The 24,236-nt window shown below is 43.5% G+C and overlaps 1 protein-coding gene across 2 annotated transcripts in view; it reads right to left on the bottom strand.

Moving 5' to 3' along the window:
- Window positions 1–579: 579 nt before the first annotated feature.
- The window catches only part of LAMC1 (laminin subunit gamma 1), a 118,142-nt gene continuing 94,485 nt past the window's right edge, over window positions 580–24,236 (bottom strand). Inside the window, exons 14-29 of one of the 2 annotated variants that reach the window (XR_014527086.1) lie at window positions 21,916–22,161; window positions 21,336–21,489; window positions 20,501–20,643; window positions 18,229–18,407; window positions 17,019–17,175; window positions 15,488–15,693; window positions 15,057–15,136; window positions 12,245–12,382; window positions 10,400–10,544; window positions 9,400–9,549; window positions 8,048–8,162; window positions 7,003–7,202; window positions 5,771–5,929; window positions 4,300–4,399; window positions 2,602–3,964; window positions 580–2,560 (exon numbers count right to left, since the gene is read on the bottom strand). Coding sequence is in view for 1 of the 2 variants with exons in the window: in XM_083507014.1 (XP_083363140.1) it covers window positions 3,708–3,964; window positions 4,300–4,399; window positions 5,771–5,929; window positions 7,003–7,202; window positions 8,048–8,162; window positions 9,400–9,549; window positions 10,400–10,544; window positions 12,245–12,382; window positions 15,057–15,136; window positions 15,488–15,693; window positions 17,019–17,175; window positions 18,229–18,407; window positions 20,501–20,643; window positions 21,336–21,489; window positions 21,916–22,161 (2,429 nt within the window). In the remaining variant the exon portion in view is untranslated. Of the gene's footprint in view, window positions 3,965–4,299; window positions 4,400–5,770; window positions 5,930–7,002; window positions 7,203–8,047; window positions 8,163–9,399; window positions 9,550–10,399; window positions 10,545–12,244; window positions 12,383–15,056; window positions 15,137–15,487; window positions 15,694–17,018; window positions 17,176–18,228; window positions 18,408–20,500; window positions 20,644–21,335; window positions 21,490–21,915; window positions 22,162–24,236 lie in introns of both variants that reach the window. The other variant, XM_083507014.1, reaches the window with a different exon arrangement.

Here is a 24,236-nt window from a genome sequence, read left to right on the forward strand (position 1 = left end):
ACAGATGAGATTCAGTGTTAAGAACTGCACAATGATCTGAACACTGTGGTAAAAAATTCCTATCAGATATATGCTGGTGGGGTCTGAGCTGGTTATGGTTACCCAGTATCGTTTCTTTTTAAAATTCTCACCCACTTTTTTCTTTTTTCTCAATCTTATCTTCTTATAAATGAAATTTTCTTAATAAAATATAAATGATACCCAGGAAAACGTTTTAGAGGTCATGGTGAATCAGTCACTGAAATCTCCAGTTATTCGAGAAGTCTCTAGAATTCAAAGTGAGCATTTTAGCCGCTACAGAGGGGGATATTTTCAAAATGTGAAATTAAATCTTGAAGCCATTTAGAAATTGGTTGAAGTTCCATGCTAAAATCCTTTTTAGCTCAGGTTTCCTTCCACAAAAAGGTGGTAAGGTAAAATGAGACCGTTCCACCCCCGTATTCAAATCCGACAGGAAAAGCAAATATATTTGGACAGCTGGTGCATGTGCGCTCTCTCTCTCTCTCTCTCTCTCTCTCTCTCTCTCTCTCTCACACACACACACACACACACACAGTAAATACTCAAGAACCCAGCATATGAGGGGTTACAAATATTCAGTCTTTATTATAAATAAGAAATACTGTTTTATACATAAAACTGCCAAGTGTTGCATTTTTGTTGTTTTTGTTCACTGCCCCCAGACAGCAAGACCACAGATTTAAGTCTAAAACTGGAGTGAAGGCACTTTTTGAGGTGCTCACAGTTGAGAATAAAAAATAAAATGAAGGGAACTCTTCAGCAGGCGTCTCCCGTGAACAGCTGTTGCATCATTTTGTTATGCAAAGAAATAACTTGGACCTATACAAACGTGATAATAGCTGTTAACGCAATATTCGTAAATTCTTATAAAGGCCTTTTTATTTATTTATTTAAAAATAAAAAAAATCTGTTAAAACCTGTTTAAGAGAAAAGGGGGGAAATACTAGAAAGGCAAGGAAAGGACTAGAAGCACACTACGAACTGTAATCATCCCCTTCTAGTCAAGTGCGACAGGCCACAGCAAAAAGCCCTTTCCAATTCATGGCTTTCGGTTCTGTTTGCCTGTATGCATGCAAGTCGGCTTTATGTAAACTGTTGAAGAAGTTGCTTGGATAAAATTAAGATCTGGCTGGAACTTCTCTCTCTGGCCCTGGAGGTGCTGTAAAAACCAAGGCCAAAGGGGTTTTGCCTGCCTACCTGTATTCACAGAGACCTGCTACTGAATCGACAGTAATGGTCCAGCGCTTACTGCGGTGGAAAGCATGTGGCCGGCTGGCAGCCCTTCAGTAAATGGCTCCCATGACTGAATGTTCCTTAATTTCCCTACATGCAGACAACTAGCCATGTCTGAGAGAAAGGTTTTTCTCTTGAAAAACAAAACTGCATGGAGAAATGGTACCAGCTCAGACCTAGGTTAAACCACCTGAGTAAGAAGTAGGCCCAATCACATTTCCTCTTCAAAGCCAGCAGGAAGCCTATAACCATTCATAATATCAAGACCACAAACAAAGGGCCAGTTTGGGTGATGCCTTCACCCGCCAAGCAGGAGACCTGGGGAGGAGGCCTCAGGCCGGTGGGTCTCCTTCCTGTCCGCTCAGAGAACTCTGGATCTGCCTGAATGGGTGGTATTCCGGTTCTCCCATTTCTGCTCACAGTGGAGGAAGGAGGTGTGGGGCAGAGGAGGCGTGCAAGTTGGAGCTCCCCATTTCAGCCCAGAGAGTCTCCCAGGGCAAAGCATCACCCAAAATGGCCTAAGGCATCGTGAGCTACACCCCTCTGACTCCTTTAGGTCTCACGTGGCTTTAGGAGGGCAACTTGCCTCTCAGCTGGCAATGCAGATATGGAACACTATTAACTAGCAGTACGGAGTGCAGAGGTGAGGATGGGCAGAGAAAATACCTGCCCCTCGCCCACCCTGCCTCTCACTGCCAGAGGAATAATAACCTGGAGGAGAGGATGCGGGCAGTGTGGCGGTGAAGAGGAAGCAGTGAGAGAACAGGGCCACTCGGGATGCAAGGCCAAGCATATTTACAGGGGGGAAGGCTGGAGAGGGGCAAGAGAGAGAGAAACAGACTTTTCTTCACACTATAATCATGATAAAAAAGACACAAAATCCCACATTCACACAAAAATATAAATTTGAAATAATTAATAGCACCAGTGTGTGTGTCAGATAATAAATTTCTTCCCCTCTACGCAAACGTACAAAGTTGCATAGTGTTTGAGGGTGGGTATATGCAGATCTCAAAGGCAGGGGGTGGAAGCATCAGACCTCTCTCTTGAGGAAACTGCAGAGGCAGATGATTTCCTCCAGTTCAGGATTAAAAGGGAGGGGGGGGTGGAGAAGAGAGACAACATGGAAGGAGGTATCTTCTCCCCACAAGGAAGCATAATCAAAGTGGGAGAGGGGGCATTCTGAGCGGGGCAGAAATTCATACCAAGCAACCACCAGCTCAGTTAGTAAATACTGTGAACTCTTGGAGTTATTTACCCCTAGAATTAGGCCTGACCAATTATTTTTCCTAGAAAGATGGATCAGCTATATTTTGTGATTACTCCTCTTTTACACAAGAGGTAAACCTACCATGGCAAAATGATATGATTCGACCTGCAGAAAGAGAGCTCTGCAAACATTTGAGTTTCTACCAGAGAGGATTATGTTGACTTCAAATTTCACAGGCAAGTCTAGCAAAAAAAAGTACTCTCTGGATAGTGGATGCTTCTTTCAAAAAAGGGAAGAAAAGAAAGAGTCTGATTCAGGGGCTTCCTCCGCCCCCAAGAGACAAAGACAGAATCTGTTGATATTAAATTATCTGTCTCTGGAAGATACCTCTTGAATATTACTAGTGACTGGCTGGTGACAGGAACAATTCTGATCACAAGTAGAGTCTTCCATCTTGAAGAATTTCTGCCTGTGTTCTCAGAAGTCGAAGGCAGGCCAAGGTATAGCACCATGGAGACCTAACACACCCCTCCTTCCTCATGACTCCCCGAAAGCATTTCTGAGAAACTGTTTCTCAGAATCAAGATATACATATACATATTGCACTCTAGAAAGTTTCTTTAAAATTGGCAGCTGGCTACCAAAGTGGTAGTTTAATTGGCCACTAATATATGAATTAAGTTGACTTTTTCTTCTTTTCTGATTCTGAAGGCCTTCAGCGTTTCTTACAAATTGTAGCTATACTGGCCGTTACAATTTAATACTTTGGTAGCCAAACCTTTTCCTTCATAGAAACAAAAAGAACAGAGAAATTGTGAGATGGGGTACGGGAGAGAGATACAGGGGATGAAAGAAGGAGAAGCCTGTGACTGCCCCCACTATGTATCAGTTCTCATAGCCCTTTCTGTAATTCAGCACAACAGTCCATAATATTTCACATCATTATGTAAATCAAAGGGGAGTCTTTTCTGGGAGAAGAGGAGAAAATGGAGTGTTTTGAGCAAGGAAGTGTATACATTTCATATCTTTAAACCCTTCTGAAGCCCAAAGGCTGGATATTTAATTTGCGTTCATTCAGAAACTTGCAATTTTCTCCCTTGAATTGGGAAAGAAAGAACTGATAGCTGTGTGGGAGATGAGGTGGGGGTCCTGAAGAAGGTAACCTAGGAATTAAGGCACTCCACAGCCAAAAGAACTGCTCCACCAGTCATTGAGGGAACGCCCCCCTGCCTTTAGCACATCCTTAGGGTTTTTCAATGGACGGGGTGTTGAAACAGCCAGTTGGTAAGGTCTTCTTGATGTCCTCTAAATTGCTAATGTCTTTCCTAATGGTGTTAATGTCCCTGTCATATTCACTGATGGCACTGGCTTGCTTTTCAGCTGCCTTCTCCAGATCGGAGACTTTCCGGTCCAAATCGTTGTCCCTCATCTGGTTTTTGGCAGTGTTCAAAGTATCCTCAATCTCATTCAGTTTGCTCAAGTCCACAGGTTCCACACGCCCTGTAATGGGAGCAACATACAAAATTAGAATTTTTTTTTAAAAATTAAGGCCCACTTTATTCTGATACAGAAATAATTTCCACTGGTCAAATGCAAAAGAGAAAGAGATTAAAAAAGCAAAATAATTCAAAAACCTGATCTTCCTAGCTTGCCACATCGTCTCTAAAATTCTCTAAGTATTAGACTAGGTGCCCAGCTACACAAACTTATGTTAGCCAGGTACAGCAATGGCTTGAAAGAACAAACAAACAGGAAAGGGGCAATACCCCAAATGCCACACGATTCAGGGCGAGAAGGTCAATCTCTCTAGCACTTTACCAGCTGAAGATACACACCCAGCTTCTCAAGGAGGTCGTTGATCATGCTCAGCAAGCTGCTAACAGAGGTCTTTGCTTTCCTTGCATTGGCTTCTGCTTCCTGAGCTGCCTCTGAAGCCTGGGAATTAAAAAATAAATTCAAATGGATATGACAACTGAATTCACATATGCATGTGTGTAACTCCATATCAATTACTTGTGGCTGACCACATGAACCAGCTAATAAGACACTACCTGTGGTGTTTAATTTGCAGTGAGTAACTCTACACACCTAAGTCCCTGAGTAATGAGCATGCATGTGTCAACTCTGTCTCGAACACTGCAGCATCATGCAATGTTATTTCTGCTGGAAGACAAGGGAGTCGCCCAGGAAGACAAAGGTGAGAGGATGGGAAAGAGAAAAGAAGGAAATGATTTTCCAAATGGCATGAGGCTTCTTTGAAGGGCAGGCAGCCGTGCATGGGTTTCGTAAAGTCTCTTTTAAAAAACCAACACACAGTGGTGCCTCTGGTTACAAATGCCTCAAGTTACGTTTTTTCGGGTTACAAATGTTTTAAAGCTGGAAGTGAGTGTTCCGAGCTCTCGGAGGCCTCGCCACTGCCCAGAGCCAAGCCTGGACATCCACAGGGCCTATGGGGGCTCCATGACTGGGCTCCAGCAGCAGGAGCTCTCCGAGACCTCCGCGAATGCCAGGAGCCAGGCCCCCACATCTGCAGGATGCCCAGCAGGTTGCATCCCAGCCCCAAAGATAGGCAAGGAACGCTTCCCTAACGAAGACCAAGAGCAGTGAAGCTGTTAAGAAAACAAAGGTGAGCCTGGGCCGAAAAGCCCTTGACCAGCCCTTGCCCCCCCAGCTGTAGCAAGATGGGTGGCACCTAGCTAGGTAAGCCCACCTATCATGGGGGGGGGGGAGTGGAAAATTTTGGGATTCTGCAAGGGATTTTGGGATTTGTTTATGTGAGTCTGCCCTGTGCCTTTGCTCCTTCATTTGGGGGACTTCTGGGGGACTCTGCCTTCTGCCATTGTTTTGGGGATCGTGTGGAGCCCAGTTCAGCTACTGGTTGATTGTGTGACTGCAGAAATGGATAAAAGCTCCCCATCCAAACAATGACTATCATCAGTGCAGGTAAGAAGAAGAAATGTTATTTTTTTTCATCTACAATACTGTCTTATTTATTTTATAGTACAGTACATTGATTATTGCCTTCATTTTATGGATCAACGGTCTCGTTAGAGAGTAAAATTCGTGTTAAATTGCTGTTTTAGGGGGTATTTTTCATTGTCTGGAATGGATCAATCCACTTTTCCATTACTTTCCATGGGAAAGTGCACTTCAGGTTAAGAACGCTTCAGGTTAAGAACAGACTTCCGGAGCCAATTAAGTACTTAACCTGAGGTTCCACTGTGCTGATATTGCAGATTAACAATATGCCAATCTAACTCCCCAAAATCAAAGGTTGTTTTTTTTGAAGCAGACAAAGTAACTCACCATTCCTGCCATCATCATATCTTGATCAGCGCTTTCCTGTTTCGCCTTCAGCTCTTTCTCTGCTGCATCCAGCTGCTGCAACATGTCACCCACTTCTTTGTCCAGCTCAGCAACAGTGGAGAAGGTCTTGTCAGCATCAGCTTTTGTTGAAGCAGCATTCTAGAATGGGCAGAGACCAAAACCATTTAAAAAATGAAAATACCTGAACAAAGCAAGTATATGTGAAAGGATGAAGAGCCTGCACAGCTGGTCCAAACATACATGCAGTTTGTTCCTGAGTCCCAATCAGCGCCAGCACTGGGCTGTGCCTAATGAAGTCAAGGCAGACTCGAACGTGCTTCCCCTCCAGTTAATTCCTTCACTGCTCTTAAAGCCTCATCTTAAAACTTCATTTGAAGTACTAATATTGATTATATGTGTCTATATGAGGTTGCCCCGTACAGTTAGACTGATCGGTGGGTCCACACAGTCTAGAACTTGTCCCAATGTACCAGGGTGTACCTTTCTAGTGACTCATGCAGGGATCATTCCCAGCCTTCATAACCATCTTTACCTGGCGCCACAATGGATTAATACCAGGGGTTTTCAACATGCAAATCGTGTGCTCTGCCACCGAGCTGTGTTTCTCAACAGGGTACGAAAGAACACCCTGCCATGGTACTTGGCCCTTTAATGTTATAGGAAAGCTCTCTCTGTTCTGGGCAGCATTAAGAGCAAGACAACTAGCAGGCTTCTTTACCAACTGCTTCCCAGTAGAGAAATGTCAGCTTTTGACTTCCACTAATGCTAAAACAGCAGTTGGTCTCATCGAAGACAGCTTCTTGTCTATTACATATTGCCAAGAGCTGATCTATTTATGCAGAATAATTATGTGAATGACTATGTGCTGTTGCCACTTCAGGCTGTGGACAGGAGGCATGATGTGTTTGGAAAATGGAGAAAGTAAATTCCACACGCATGAAAACCAGCAAGTTGGGAACTTTTGTCCTGACATGCTAGTATTCTGTGTACTGAGAGTTCATTTCATGAACTGTTCAGACATGTTATTCACGTCTGCGGTCTGAGGACAGATAATTCAGAAAAAACTGTACCACAAAAAAATACTTTTGAACAAATGAAGCTCCTCAATATGTTGCTTCAGATCAATGGTCCAGACAGCCCAGTATTTACTAGAGATTGAACACGGAGCCTTATACAAAGGATGTACTCTACCACTGATGCACAAGACTCACCTTCTGCACAGAATTAGCAATTCTCTCAGAATCAGCAGCTTTGTTCTTTGCTTCTCTGGCATCCGCAGCAGCGTTGCCTAGTGCCAATTCCGCTTGCCGTGTCTTATTGTTGGCCTCCAAGATGGTCTGGGTAATGGCAGGAATTCTCCTTAGGGCCTCCTGAGCTGCAGTCTTGTTATCATTCACTCTCTTGTCAAAGTCTGGAGGGGGGGGGGGAAATGTAAGGAAGCCCCACTGGATAACTCAGCCTTCTATTTCTAACCGTGGTCAATCAGATGCCTCTGGGAAGCCCATAGGCAAGACATGAAAGCAACAGCCTCCCCACCCCACCCCGCTTGTCCCTAGGATCTGATATTCAGAGGCATATAGCTTCCAAACAGGCAAGGTCCAAATAGCAACTGTCTCTAACAGCCACTGACAGACAGACCTGCCACGAAACACTGTTTTGCATCAAAGGTCTTCGAAACCCACTGGAATGCAAGTGGATGAGAAGAAACTGGTGTCTCCCCCCCCCATTAAAAATACTTACAATATGTTGTTGACCCTGAGAAGCTTTCAGAGGGGCTTACAAAAGATCCTCACAAGTGATTATCTTATCCTTTTCTGTCTTGTCATGTAAACGGCTACAGTAAATTTGTCAGAAGGAAACATGTGCAAGGGCTGAAATGTATTGCACCTTGGGAATCCTGCTACAGAGGTTGGAGTTTTTGACTGAGACCAAAGTTCAGACCTGTGCCCAGTTACGAAGCTTGCTAAGCTATTTGGCAAAGCCACCAGGTTTCCATTGACATATGGCCCTCCCAGGAAGCTAACTTCTGCACTTCCACAAAATCAGGGCGTACGCTCAGTCCTGAACATACACGTTTCACTGGGATAATCCTGACGTGATTACAGCAGTACAGTCGGTAGCAAAAGGAAAAACGCGTCCTGTGGAACAATGTTCTGATTCTGGCCCACTTCCCCCCCAAGAGAGGGCGGAGTCCCTCAGGGAGGTCAGCCTGCCATTCTGCAAAATGACTCATCAGGAAGTCACGCTGCCGCCTACCTTTCAAGTTGCTGAGGATGTCATTGGCCTCCTGGAGGGTGTTGCTCCCCTTCTTGGCGGCTTCTTCAGCCAGAGCCTTGGCAGCATCTGCTCGAGCCAAGAGCTGGTCGGCAGTCTGTGCAAGCAGACACAAGACAGCAGGTCAGCCACACGCTCTCGGCCTCTCTCTACAGCGCCTTCATATAGCGTGTATCATGCACAGACTGCTTCTACCGAATTTCAATTTATTATTATTATTTTAAAAAATACTGCTTTTATTTATCTTCATGGTACAGAAGACAAATTCTGAGAAAACAATTGTAACAACAGTAAACAACAAGTAAGTTGTCCTAATAAAATTACAGATTTTTATCTTGCCATGTGTTAAAAGTTTCACTTGATTACTCTAAGAGATCACACCACATTTCCCCACGAGCGCTGGGTGGATTCCTGCCACAGTCTGAGTGTTGTTGTTCTTCTATTTGTACCCCTCCCACTCTGGGCAGCTTCAGTGTTTCCCCAAAGGGGCAGGGGCAGGAGTCAAGTCCCTAGCAAAGTAGTGAAATCTTCCTAAGCTTTCCCCACCTTAATTCTAGCCCCACAAGGCAGCTCAATGCTTAGGGCTTTGCAATGCTTCTGAAATACACTCAGGCCTGGATTTCGTGAGTCTTCAGTGGGAGTGGGTTCCACAGCAGAGAGGAGAGAGCCACTGGCAATGCTTCTTTCTTCAGTGGATTTCAAGGAGGATGTAATCAGACACAACGGAGGAAGTGGCCTCTAAGCCATACTGACCCTAAGAGTCTCCGATTATCGTGTGACTAAAGCAGCTTACAAGGAAGTTAAACACTATAGGAAAGTACATTTGCACAGTCACAAGAACAAAATCTAAACGTTTTAAAACAGTTCATATATTTTAAGGACAAAGATGCTAAAGAATGGGAAAGGTCCTTCGTCCTCCCCAACTCTGTTTTTGACTGCTGATTCTGCTTTACTAACAGGTGTGTAGTCACACCACTATGGTCTCTTTTGGCTTGGACACTAAAACCTTCACTTGCCTTTTACAGCAAATTGTTTCTCCCTTACTGCCTACTCTCTCTCTCCACCCGTCCTTTCCTCGTCTCCAGGCCACTTTCCCTTGGCTCTGGGGCCCATGCCGTCTCTCCATGAACACTTTGCACCTAGCTTGTCCCGCGCATGGTGCAGCCATTCTACAGAACACACAATCAAAAAAAGCCCTAAACACATGTCCACCATACCTCTCCATGAATTGGTTAACACAAGTTTTCAAAGGTTGAGAGCAGTTAAGCCACTCCTGTTTAACATGCATTTATGGCTTTTGTCAGGGCAAGAGTTTACATACAAGTAGAACTGACCTGCTGTTCAGTCTTGCCCTTCTCCAAAAGGTTCTGTACTTCCAGCTCTTTGCCTTTCATGTCTTCTCTTAGGTCCTCATAATCCTTCAGCTTCCTGTTAATGAGCTGATCAAGTTCTCTGGCTTCCTTCTTGATCTTATTCGCCTCATTCTGCACGTGGAGAAAACAGGAAGAGAAATGGCTTTTGTGAATGCAGCGACTGTGTTTTATACATTTTATGGCACATTTCCAAGGGTCTGAATTTACAAACATGGTATCTGATGAGCTGGATCAAACCCACCCTTTAAAAGACCTCAAACCAGGATCAGATATCTGCAGCACATCCTGAAGTACCCAGAAGTGCCTCAACACAAATATAAGTATTTCAAAAAGCATTAAACAAATAATCTCTTAGCGGACATCAACAGCTTGAACCATTTGTCTCTGGTGTCACCTACAAAAGCTAAACAAGTTCCAGTTTTATTGGTGCTTTAAAGCTCTTCCAACAAACTCCACACAAAGCCCAACTCAGCACATCTCTAGCTCGGACAGAGGTGCAACCTGTCTCCTTTTATTAGGTGTTTTAGATTACTCTTAATCAACACAAGCTATAAAGTGATGCTAATTTTACTGATTATGGCAGCATGTTTGGAGATAGCCACATGCTGCCACACCACAACTAGCTTATCAAGACTCCAAGAAGACACAAGAATAGTCAGTTGCACTTGTAGAAAAGTTGACTTGCCAAATAGGGGTGGGCCAGAGGCAAACTGGATCCGATGTCCTATGCCACCTGGCAACTGTCCATTTCTTACATGCAATGGGATAATCACCCACCTTGAATGCATTATAACTTGTGGAAACACTTACTGGACTGAAGAATTTTAAAAATGAATATACATGTCCTATTGCACCTTTGAAATCTATCCCCCTTTGGGATCAGGCATGATATTGCTAGTGTTGACTATGTTTGGTTGTTGTATATATTTCAAAAATAGTAAGATGACAATAAAAAACATACCTCTAGCTCCTCAGAGTCTATAGATGGCAGACTGGTGAGGTTGGCATAGATCTGCAGGGCCTTATTCCCAGCCTCCTCAGCATCTGCATGGACTTTGTTTGCCTGCTTTTCTAGATCTCGGGAAATGTCTTTTGCCTGGTTATACCTAGGAAACAAAGACAACCTTACTATTGTTCCTCTTTGGCCTGTTGGCTCAAGGTACTATTTCCGCTTTGGATGCAACAGGTCCTGTGCTCAAGGAGTGCGTAGGTGGGTATGGCTGCAGCAGATGGACAGGGCCTGCAGCTCAGTAGCTGAACAAACTTTTGCACGCAAGGAGTCCCTCATTTAATCTCTGACATCTTTTAAGCTTAGATCTTAGGGAGCAGAGCTGGGAAAGACTAGTGCCTGGAGCAGTCTAAAAAGACTAAAAAGAGCTGGTGCCAGTCAGAACAAATCATACTGAACTTGATGGATCAATGGTTTGGCAGCATAGGGCAGCCTTTCTAGTAAAGTTAATCAGAGATGCTTTCAGTAACAGGTAGGTAGCCGTGTTGGTCTGCCACAGTCGAAACAAAATAAAAAAATTCCTTCCAGAAGCACCTTAGAGACCAACTAAGTTAGTTATTGGTATGAGCTTTCGTGTGCCTGCACGCTTCTTCAGATACCAATGGTTTCAGATAAACAATTAAACAGTTCAGTGCAAATGCACACAAATCACTGAATTAAATATGGAAACTGGCCGGGAATACACTGCACCTATGGATGGACAGCTGAACAAGCAACCAGTCAGCTTCCATTTAAAAGGCACAGGTCATTTTAAGTATCCCCAAGTGGCCTGGCCCTGGCCCATGCTTTAAAATTGATCTTTGGGGTGGTGGTGGAGTATGGAGAGGGTATCTGGACCAGGACTCCAGTTGTGAGAACTAAAATCTGAGCTTCTCTTCCCTAGGAGTACAGGTCAGTTTCCTCAAAAGAAGCATATCTGATAACTGAACTTTGCCATTTTCAGCACCAAGTTAAAACTGCTGTATTCAGCCAGCCTTTTAAGTTCTTTAATGCCGCCTTGTTTTAATCCTTTAGCTTTTATTTATTTTTTAATATAATTTTTATTAAGTTTTCCATATTTCATTACATTTCAGAATCAAAAATCAAAGAATTTATAACTTAAAGCATTACTTAAATAAAGCATCAACCTCCTTCCCTCCCTTTAGCAGACTTCCATATCACTTTATCAATTTCTTCACATTCCTATGTTTCACTTTTTTACCTTATATCATTCTTAAAGCAATCACCTTCTTATAAGTAAATCAGCTTCTTAATTTCCCATTACCAAACATTTCAACTTAAACCTACAAACATTTCCAACTGTTTGCAATTTTCTTTCATATAAAGTATACATTTTCCCCAGTCCTTTTGGAACAGTTCATCACAGTGATTCCGAATCTTCCCCGTCAGCTCTGCCAGCTCCACATTCTGTAGCTTTTAACCCTGCACCTTTGCTGCTAGTTCTGCGTCTAGTGAGGCCAAATCCAGGTATGCCACAAACTGTACACTGAATGGGGAGCTACAGTAATTCCTGGGAATGTATGTGAATGAACCATATTTCTTTAAAGACACTTTGGTCTCATTCACATTTTACAATTATAGATATATGCTTCGTATGTGCACATAAAATCTTCCCTAAGCCTAATACTGATAAAAGTTTTATGCCTTAGGCTCCTGGATATAAATTCCTGTCATCTGTTTTTGCATACACAGTAACTATTTTAGCTATTCTGCTTCTTATGATCACTGCAGCATGTTGGACAGTTGAAACATTTTAAAAATAAAGCACCTCAATTTGTGTCTTCACTTCATACTTACTTCCTATTAAGGTCACCGATGTCATTCATGGTCTGATTCTCCCCTGCCAGTGTCTCCAAGAGCAGCTTATATGCTTCTGTCGACGTATCATTTGCTTCTTTAGCTACACGAACAATGTCATCTGCTTCTTGCTTGTGCCTGAGCAGTATTGGAGAGCAAAACGAAATGGTTAGAGAACCACCATTGTTTTCTCTCCAAACATTATAGTCGGAGTTAGACCCCAGGCATCATTTTCAAAGAGAATTAAAACATGCCATAAATCTTCAGTTTCAGGAACACGGCCTGAATTGTCCCTGAGAATGTAGCCGACACAGCCTATTCCTAAAACAGCAATAGCCAGCCTCTTTGTCAAGGGCACCTCAAGTGTGCTGCTGCATAAAGACAATACTCCCTGTTTTCTGCTGCTGTATTCTCTAGCCAAGTAGCAGCACAACATTGGAGAGGCAGGCAGGAGTAGAGGCCCGGCTCACTGGGTCCTCCTGTTCCTCTTCAGAGGTATCAAAGATCCATGCTGTCAATGCCACTGGCTGGCCATTCACCATAGCGAGAGGTGGCTGCCTCTCCACTTCTGGCAAAGGACTGACACAATAGTTCTCTTTCAAAAGCTTGTAGAAATCCACTGTTTTCCAGCTAGTATTTTTTTTCCTTTAAGGGGTGGGTGGGAAAGATTCACAGAACCCAGGTTAAAATTAAAAAGGGAGGAACTTAAAGAAGTGGTTGAAGCACTCCAGCTTTTCATGGGCTTGTGGTGAATGAAGGACTTCCATTGTTTTGTGAGCTGGTTGACCAACAGTCTCTGTTCATGTAAGGGGATTCAGATCCTGGTCTCTCCCAAATACAGTGGTACCTCGGGTTAAGTACTTAATTCGTTCCAGAGCTCCGTACTTAACCTGAAACTGTTCTTAACCTGAAGCACCACTTTAGCTAATATGGCCTCCTGCTGCCGCTGTGCTGCCGCTGCACAATTTCTGTTCTCATCCTGAAGCAAAGTTCTTAACCTGAGGCACTATTTCTGGATTAGCAGAGTCTGTAACCTAAAGCGTATGTAACCTGAGGTACCACTGTAATTGCCTGTTTTCCCATTACTCAACAAGACTGTTCAAACAGGAAGTGACTAATATAAAAGCGGGAACGGGGCGGGGAGGGGAAGGAAAGAGACATACAACAGACTGAGCTAGCAGATACTTGCCAGTGTTATCAGAACAGAAGGTGGGGGAAGAGGACAAACTGATGACATACTCGCTTTGAGCAGACAGGTAATATACTCGCTTATCTGGCCGAGACTGCACCCTTCAGGGCCAGTTCTTACACAGCATTTTGAATTTACGTACAGATATACCTGAGCACAAAATATATACCTAACACATTAGTTATGCTTTCATGTATGCTTTTCGTAGGTTTTTCTTCTCCTTAAAAGAAGCACAATGAGAAACTGCACACCAAGCATTTCAAAAGTAGAACCTGCTATTTATACATGCAAACACCCCTTTGTAACCTAAACAGTGCTTAAGTATGCACTGTGCATTCAGTACTGTAGAAAAGATAAATATGCCTTGTTAAGATGCAATCCTCAGTTAAATAACTAGAAGCAGCACCATTCAAGCAGTTTATGGCTCTGCTGAGACTGCTCCATTATGGGCCTCCCTTGTTCTATTCATAGAATCATAGAATCATAGAGTTGGAAGAGACCACAAGGGCCATCGAGTCCAACCCCCTGCCAAGCAGAAAACACCATCAGAGCACTCCTGACATATGGTTGTCAAGCCTCTGCTTAAAGACCTCCAAAGGAGGAGACTCCACCACACTCCTTGGCAGCAAATTCCACTGTCAAACAGCTCTTACTGTCAGGAAGTTCTTCCTAATGTTTAGGTGGAATCTTCTTTCTTGTAGTTTGGATCCATTGCTCCGTGTCCGCTTCTCTGGAGCAGCAGAAAACAACCTTTCTCCCTCCTCTATGTGACACCCTTTTATATATTTGAACATGGCTATCATATCACCCCTTAACCTCCTCTTCTCCAGGCTAAACATGCCCAGCTCCCTTAGCCGTTCCTCATAAGGCATTGTTTCCAGGCCTTTGACCATTTTGGTTGCCCTCCTCTGGACACGTTCCAGTTTGTCAGTGTCCTTCTTGAACTGTGGTGCCCAGAACTGGACACAGTACTCCAGGTGAGGTCTGACCAGAGCAGAATACAGTGGCACTATTACTTCCCTTGATCTAGATGCTATACTCCTATTGATGCATCCCTTAGGGCAAAATGGAAAGGTAAGAACAAATGGGGGATAGAATGGGAGCAGGAAGAAAACCGTTCCCCCAAAGGAGAGAGGGGCTGGTGGTTCCAGTGCGAAGAACAGTAAAAGGAAGGGTGGTAGGTGTGATCTTAAGGTATGCTGCAAGAGGGAAAGATGAAAGTGACTTGAGGAGGGGCCGCCTTGTGTTTCTTGACAATGTGTTGCTATATTGTTTATTACATTTATAAAACTGCCCTTTCCATGCTCAGAACAAATGGAGAAAACAAGGAAAAGAGGCTAAAATGCAGCACCCTCACAAAGCAGCTAATCCATCAGGCCAAAAGTACACCCAGCAGCTCTCCTAAAAATTCTCAATTTCTACTCAAGCTCCTTCCTCAAATACCTGTGTAAAGAAAGTAGTCTTCACTTGCTGGCAAAAATAAATCATGGAGCGGGACGACAGAACCTCCATGAGGATGCGGTTCCATCACACGGGATCCTTCACGAAGGAAGTGCATGGCATTCACCAACACCAAGAGGGTTAAAAGTGCAGAAGGTATGCTAAAGATGCAATGGGTCTTACCGAGTAGCTAGCTGGCGGGCTTCTTCTGCCAGGCGAGTCATGTTGTTGGGGTCGCTGGTTGATTCTGGTGGAGTAATAGACTGGAGAAGAACCAAACAGACTTTTAAGGTCTTTTATATTTTTAAACAAATGAGCAGTAGCTACTTGCCTTCTCAGATTACGACTGGGTCTAAAGTACGGACTGGAGCTAGACATGGTGGGAAATATGGGGCCCTTGCTGATACAGGCAAGTCTTGTGTGGTTCTTCCTCTTCCCCTGGTCTGTGTCGGTATGGAAATAGGCAGTGAGGCCCAAGAAAACACTTATTCATGACTCAACATATGAGAGAGAGAAAGAGGAACTCAGCACAAGGCTGCCAATATCTCAAATATTCAAGGCACTCAAATTCAGTAATTTTAGCTCTTTCAAAAAGGAACACAAGAACCACTCACCACATTAGCAACTGCCACCTTTGCTCTCTGCAGCATATCTGAAGCTGTTTCAATCAGTTCCTGCGTGCTGTCCACCCGGGCCTGGGCCCGCTCAGCCAGATTCTCTGTCTCTTCCACTGTGTTCTGGATGTTCCTCAACCGACCAAGTTGGCCGGACAGAGTTCTGTTGATCTCCTGCAAGCGATCCATCAAGCCCTGGTCTACATCTGGAACAGACCAAGCCAAGCAACACGGACAGACTGAACTAATTGCACAAAAAAATGTGGCATGAACAAGAATAAGGCATTGTGCCCACGTGCTTTTACTGATAATTGCTTTTACTAAAAAAAAAAGAAAAGAAAAGAAAAGAAAAAAGTGTGAACAGGAATGTAAAGAAAGGTGGATGCAAAAACTCCCAAGACTTTGGCAGCATTTAGGCATTTCCCAAGGATATGGAAATGGTCAAACTGAAAGAATCCTGGGCAGAGGATTTTAGAGAGGAACTTCATGGAGGTGTACTTTAAAATCAATAAAAGGTGTTCTTAAGAGGGCAGCACTTCTCTATTAGGACCACACACAGCAAAAGCAGAGGGAGTCAACCGGAATGTCTTCAGGTTCTTCCTCTGAACTCATCTCTTCTCATGAAGCCCTTGGTTTTTCCTAATCCCTGATTGACACAAAGTTTTAACTGTAGTTGCTTAGATTCATCCCTTGTTACCCTTTTCTTTCTCCCCAGCTATCTCTTTCACTATCAAAGTTCAGATTAAATATTCCTTTGGGCAGGGACAAAACACTTGCAGATAACACATTATGACAGGAACCACGGTACAGCTTCTTTCTACTGCACACAGGGTGGGGATAAAAAAACAAAAAAAACCCCACCAAGACCCCTGGAAATCCCTACTTCAAGTTACAAAATTATTTCACAATTGCCTGTTGAACAAATTAAGCTATTTTCTGATTTGAGAAATCCAGAAAAAAACCCTCTACACTTTGGATTAAACTTTTAGGAAAGAGACTTTTAAATTTGGTTTCCACTTATAATCACAAAAGAATACACCATTGCTATCGCCATCAAACACTAAAACCTAATTACTTCAATGTTATTACTTTCAGAAGATCACATCTCTTCTGAAATATTTATTTATAATTTATTTGTAAGAGAATTTCTAGCCCACCTCATCATATGATCCCAGCGTGGCAAAACCACAGAACTAGAGAATTGCAGAGTTGGAAGGGACCGTGAAGGTCATCTAGCCCAGCCCCCTGCAAGGCAGGAAACTATTGCCCAACGTGGGGCTCGAACCCATGGACCTGAGATTAACAGCCTCATGCTCTATCAGCTGAGCTATCCCAATGGAACGTAATTTATAGAAGCAGATACAAATGCGGCACATCTTTGGGGAGCAGCTAGGGAGCAACAATCTCAGCTCCTCAGTTGCTGCAGTGACAGAATTACTAAACCCCCCACCCCAAATAAAAAAGCCTAATCAATAACATGCGACAATCCTGGGGAAAGAAGGGTATTCAGAAAGAAATCTGTCCCCCCCACCTTTGCTGTTTTGGGCATCCTGAAGCAAGTCCATGACATCTCGTTCAGCTTCTTTCAGCCTGTCTTCAAAAGCCTGATCAGTTATAGTTTCTTCACCTGTTCCTATGTTGGCTATAAGATTTTCAAGCTCCTGCAATCTCTCCCGCTGCTCTGCCACCTAAAGAGAAATGACAGAAAGGAGGGATGAGGAAAGATGTTTCCACTTGCCAAGTGTTTGAGACTCCAGTGGGAAACACTCAGTCCTCATCTACAGATCTCTCTCTACAATTAAGTATAGGACTTCACACGGCAACAATATCTCTGTGTTAGCACATGTTTCCAATTAAGCTGGAGAAGCCTAAGGTTGTCGGATTTGCCAGTTTTTAGTACTCATGCTTGTGTGGGAAATAATCTGCAAAGGTTTTGACAGTGTTCCTAACATATTAAAGAACATATTAAAAGAACAAGCAGTTAAACTCAACTGGATGGATAACAATTTGGCAGACTTCTCCAAATGCCTGGGTGATATAACTTCCAACAACTTCTGAAGCTGCATTGTAGACCAGGGAACACTTTGCAATAAAAGTTATGGGTCCACTGTGGACTTTTTTTGAGGAAGCAGGATGGGGGGATTGTCACTGCCTTTTTAAGGGCAGCAAAAACCCACCCCCTGCACAACGGTGTGATGCATTCGCCATACACTGGACCCAACTAGTCAATCCCCTCTGGCTAGGTCAAAGCAGTCAAGAAAGGCAAGGTGTTGAGAGGTCTGCACCACCCTTCAGCACTATTTCTCCCCTTGCCTTGCAATTAGGGCTATTTGGAGACCTCACTTTTTGAAAATTCTAACATAAATAGACCTTATCCACACATCCCAGACTATGTACAAATTGGTACATTATCATCCTCTGGATCCTACACATTTGGAAGTGTGTATTTTAAGAGACTTTCAAACCCAACTCAATCCAGCTGACTAAACCATGGTAATGTACAAACACAGCCAGTGCAGATCAACACACTGTAAATCTGGAGAATGTAAACCTTCAGAATGGGCTTTCCTCCCATTACCCTCCCTTCTCTGGAGCAATGTCCCCCTCTCCCTTCATTTATCCAGGGTAATAATTACATGACCACCCAAACAAAAGATGATTAATACAACCAAAGGTCATTTACAACCATGATTTGCAAACCCAGCTGAACTGACAAAACCACACAGTTTTACAAGCCTGACCTTATCTTTCACCAATCTGTAACATGCAGGGCACTCTTGACAGCCTGGCCAAGATCGATTGTAGAAATAGTTCTCTTCACACTGGTCACAGCGGTTCCCAACAAAACCTTCTTTGCACTCACAGCGGCCATCCTCTTTGCACTGAAGAGATCGAGAACCTTCAGGGTCACAGTCACAAGCTGGAGAAAGACAAGATTTAAAAATAATTATGAGGAAGAGGAAAATGAGAAAAGGGGATTTGGATGAATATATTTCAGGACACACTTAAACGGTTTGTTATGCCTTGAAGACCAACGAACGTCTTTAAAGTGCCACAGGATTAACAAAGCTAACATTTGTTGGTCTTTAAGGCATAAAGGAATCTTTGTTGTCTAGTGTGATGTGGAAAGTGTACATTTATGACAACAGCTGACTGGATCTGTGAGTCGTATGCATATGGAAGTTTGCAATCACTTTCATGATAGCTCAGCTTGAGCAAGTTAAGACTCACTGAAGCCTAAGGGATCACTTGTGAGTAAATCTGCTAGTTTGCACCTTTTGTGAAAGACCCATCTAACCAATTATTGGCGTCCTTATTTTCACATAAATTATGTTGTATGGCATTGTGGCTATTCCTTCAAGTGTAAGCACAACCTTCCAAGTCAACTTTGTCCTCGACACAAAGCAAAGAAAGCAACAAACTGTTTCTTTCAGCCTGCTTCTCATTATGTAGATGCCTCCAAGGGATGGACCAAGAGAAACCCAGTGTGCATGTCAGTACTCTATGCTGATCCAAATAAACACACACTTTCATCCTGCCTAAGGACAAAAGGTGGAGGTTTGAAAGGGGTGTCCGCTCTGTGAAAATACCAGTGATGGTGGGATTTGTCTGGTCTGCGAAGCAAAGACTTTTTGGAAAGGTACTGGGTGAATATGCCATATCTGATATGTTTTTTAATATCAAGATGCAAGTGTGCAAACTTACATATAAACTCTCCCCATGGACCTCAGTGAGCCTTACTTGCTCCATCTGGGCTGTGAGAGAGTATTTCTGGGTGATCTACAAACGTACATATTATACAACATACAACTGCAAGATGAAAATGGTAGGCAAAACCACATAACTTTGCATCTTTCAATGCACTTAGACATTGAGCTACTTGCAAAACAAAAACAGCTACTCATTTAGTAAGTATTACATTCTTACGAACATACCACCTCATCTGCTGTTTGCAAGAACAAGACACTACGAAGGAGCTTTGAGGTCTGCTTCTCATGTCACACCGTAATAATATGAAATCCATTCATGCAAGGCCACATTCATGCTTAACTATATGAAAAGCTTGGCATAAATTCTCTACTCTTGTAGATGTAGTCACACTTCAAATGACACTTGCCAGCACAGCTGTGCACATGTACTAAGTCAAATGATGGCTCCCCAGAAATCATGGCTTGCAAACTGAAATGAATGCTTCCTTGTCCTCCTTCCTTCCCTATTCTCCAACTTCTCCTTGCCAGGCGGAATCATGGCTTAGCATTATACGCTCACCAACACAATTACTGGGTCCCAAGCACTTTCCAAACAATGATTTTCATCTCTCAATCAGATGTTTACTTATTCAACAGAAAACTATGGAGAATGCTGCAAAGGGGAGACAGCTCTGTAGAGAGAAGGTGGGAATACAGCAATATTCCTGAGGCCAGCTTCCAATCTACAAGCCACGGTTTGCAGGGAAGCACAGAGGCATGTTCACTGGGGCACTGTATCAAACCAACACTTAGATTCACTTTACTCTTGAGATATTAGGGAACCCGAGATGGGAGGGTTTAGATAAGTAGGAATGTATGTCCCAATCTGACACACTTTGCATGTTCTCAAGCCCGAGTTAGCAGCTAAAGGCCACATTCCAGAGTAGAGGCGTAGGAGTGTAACAGCCAGAAAACAGGTCAGTTCTGGGACAAAACTCAGAGCAAGTGTTTATGACAACGAGCAGCAGATGGTCTACAAGTATATGCAATCATAATGCCCTAGAGGGAGAAAGTTAAGACTCACACAACTGCAAAAACATCCTCCATAGACTTGAAACTCACACAGCATGCAGGAAGCAGACAGACAAAAGAAAAAAAATAGGGAGGGTGACGCAAAGAGCCTCTTGTGGTGTCCAAGTCCATAAACACACTAATAGTGGTGAGCAACAAAACACATTTTCAACAGAGAAGAAAAAATGGTGATAAACAAATGTAAGCGAAAAAGATGGGAAAGAAAAACCACGTTCCCTGCCCCCTTGCTTACGTTTGCAGCCTTCAGGACCAAATCCAAAATGGTTTGCTTCACATCTCTCGCAACGCTGCCCAGTAATGCCTGGCTGGCATTCACATTGCCCGGTCTGTATCTCACAGTGGCCATTAGTGGAACCCAATGGATGGCAGTTACACCTACCAGAGGAGGAGGAGGAGGAGGAAGGAAAAGAATAAGACATTTTTTTAGCATTAAGGCACAAAGTTAAAGCAGTAAGATTGCACTTGACCATCATGTTTGATTTGGGTACAGTGCAATGCAAGTCACATTCGCCATGCGAGGTCTGAAATAATGCTGCATCAAAAAGTGCCAATATGAAATGCAAGATAAAGTGCATTAGCCTGCTTTCCATAAAAATATAAGCCTTAAACACATCCAAAAAAACCTCACAAAGTGGAAGACTGCTAGCTCAATAAGGCAGCCTTCTAAATGCTAGTCTACTATTTGAGGAGCAACTTCTTCCCTCCTAAGAACTGGACTGAGATCCACCCCAGGGTCACAGAAACAGACCTACAATGTAGTTACTGTCACCTGCAATAGTAGCTAGCAATGTCCCAAAATTTCAGCTGGTTATTATTATCAGCCTAGGAAAAAGCAAGGGAAGGGCGGAACGGGCCAAAGTGTAGCTATTAAGCTATTAAGAGGGACTAAAAGGTTAAGTAATGTCTTCAAAGAAAAGGTGGGATTTTAAGTAGGTATATGAAGGGAGGGTGCCACCATACTGATCTTCTGGGAAGGAGTTATAGGCACCATTTTTGCCACCACTGCTCTCCTAACCTTCCCCCAAGGAGTTCCTGTGACAAGTTGAGAGCAGTGGGACGCAGCTCACCTCTCGCAGCCCCGTCTGCTCTGCAGGTTGTAGAAGCCGGGCTGACAAGAGCTGCAGTCCCTTTCTGTGACGTGCGGAAGGCACTCACACTGCCCCGTTACTTGATTGCAGTTGGTCTGTAAGTTCACCGTGCCGTAAGGATTACAGCTGCAAGCTGCAGGAGCAAAAGGGGACCCATCAACACGTATTTTCTAATGAGAAAGGGTTCGGAGAACAGCTGTGGACTAGTTGAAGTCGCAGGAAGCCCAAGGCACTTTGTGTTTTCAGTGCTTCTGTACCATGTTGGAAACAGAAGTCTCACCATCTCCCCTTAGTGGGATGTGTGAAGGGTGTGCCCTCAATGGGGGAAAGTGCAAAAGTACTATTTTGTATTTCAGGTGTTTTATTATTTAAAATGCTGCAATACATAAATCCGGGGATGCCTCCCTGCAAAGGGCAAGCAACTATTCTTTACAAGTTCAAGACGAAAGATTATGTGCAGTTTCACCACAATGATTACAAGTGCCTAGGAGATGGGGAGTGTCTTGTGTTCTGACCTAGACCTCTGGATTGTAACAAAGAACGCATTACAGACACATACCTTTGCACTTGTCCTCTGTATTCTGAGCCAAGGGATTCCCATAGAATCCATCTTTGCACCGGTCACAATAGAAACCAGCCGTATTATAGATGCACTTCAGACATTCGCCCGTCAAGCGGTTGCAATTCCCAACAGCATTGGGGTCAATGTTGTCACTGCACTGGCAGAGGCGGCAAAGCCTGGCGGGGCCATTATCACCAAGAGGATCTCCAAAATAGCCATCATCGCACAATTCACACCGTTTGCCTACAAGGGCAAAGCACATTAGAAAGCAAAATGAATTTTCTTGGATGCTGTTCTTTTATAGCCTAAAAAATATCAGGATGAGTGAAACCAAACATTTATAATTTCAGAACTCTAATCCACACAAACACCAACACACAATTCAGTCAAGTAATGAAAATTGATCTTGCATTTATCACTTAATCCAGGCATGGCCAAACTTGGCCCTCCAGCTGTTTGGGGACTACATCTCCCATCATCCCTAGCTAACAGGAGGGCCAAGTTTGGCCAGAAAGCTCAGGTGATGAATATTAACAGAACTGTAGCCAAAATGGAGCCACTGAAGCAAGAGGGATGCTGGGAGAATCCCAAGATTTTAAGAAATGTGTTTCAAAAAGAAAGACTCCAAGGGTCAAACCACCTCCCAACAGTCCTATGAGCTCTAAGCATGTTCAGTAGCAACAGCATGTGCAGTGAGACATGGAAAGGAAAAATGGAAGAGTGTGAAATGCCATGCCTGGACAGAATGCTTGGCTGGAACCTGGAACAGAAATACTTCCTTTAGGCCACAATGCAAACTTTTGTTGCTGGTCCCATTTGTTTATTATACGTGCATGTTGTTTTTTCCTTCAAAGAGCTCAGAGTAGCACTTTAGCCTCACAACAGTGCTGGGAGAAAGTAAAGCACTGTGGATATGAAAATTTGTTTTTCATGTCCAAATCCAGCAATCAAACCATTGTGTCACACGGGAGTTATTCCATTGACATGATAAGCTGTAGTTCACTGGATGGAAATGAGCCTGTGGCAGCCTTGGGTCCATGCCCTCCCCCTCCCCCTCTGGTGTAACCACAAGGTTTGAAGGCTTTCACTTCCATTTTTTATAAATTGTAGCTTGCTTTGACATCTGATTATTATTACTATTTTTAAAAAACTTACTTTGTTAAAAAAAAGCTAGCTACAAACCATGGTTAAGACCAGTGTTTTTTCCTAGAAAAAGAGGTGCAGGGACTCCCAAAAAGTTGTTGAGCTTTTTTGATGGACAACCCTAAGAGAGCCTTTTTTAGAGGGGGGGGGACAGGGGACGCTTCTCTGCCCAATCGTCCCACTGCTAGCATCACTGTGGCCGCATTACAACGTCACCTCCGACACTCTGTGCAGCCCAAAGCCTCCGACACGCAGCTCTGGGCAACGTGCTGCTAGACAGCTGCCAGTGCGCTACAATGAGGTGCCGCAATGCTCCAAAGAGGTTGCGGAACTCAGTTCCGGTGACTTCCGGATGAAAAAAAGCCCTGGTTAAGACTGAACACAGTTTAGGGTTCAGTAGCAATTTTTATGGTTTGGTTGAATCTGGTTAACCAAAAATGGAAATGACAGCTTCCCTGTGGCTTCTTCACTAGTGCTGGGAAGCAAGTGGGAACTTGAGACTTTCACAGGCTCCTTCCCATCTCAATAAAGCATGCTTCCAAATTCAGCCACCAACTCTCTGAATAAAATACTACTATTAAATAGTATACTATTAAGACAAGCCAACTTGTAAAGAACTGAAAACAGAGAAGGCATTGTTCCGAGATTTAAGCACAAAGTCCTTCTTGAAGGCTTATAAAAGAGTGAAGGTAATATGGGGAAGGCAGGAGGAATAAAAGAGAAAAACCAAAAGGGAAAGGAGGAAGAAAGGAATTTTTAGGGGAAATCCAATGTGTGCGTAAACTAAATGTAAGCTATAAACATCTTTCTTGGTCATTTTCTTACAAAAGGAAAAAGCAACAGGAGACTGATGTCAATGAATGGTTGCAAGTGGCACAAAGAAGACAGCTCTGCGGGAAGACTTTGATGCTTTTTGAAAATAGGAAGAAATTTAAGTTGAATCGACTATGGCTGGCAACAAATTCCAAAGTTAAGAGCTCTAAAGGGGTTGGGCGTAATGCAAGATGAGAGGGAAGAAATGTGCCATCTTGACATGGGGGAAGCCCTCCCCCATGACTTGAAAAACCAAGGAGTTAAAAGACAGAAAGCAGAGTTGAAAAGTGAAGCAACATTTCCACAGTAAAAACCTTAAACTGAAAAGGAGTTTGCTGAAACATGATGGAGAGCAAACAGGT

This window comes from Podarcis liolepis, assembly GCF_965112155.1.
Source record: "Podarcis liolepis genome assembly, chromosome: 6".
Lineage (NCBI taxonomy): Eukaryota > Metazoa > Chordata > Lepidosauria > Squamata > Lacertidae > Podarcis > Podarcis liolepis.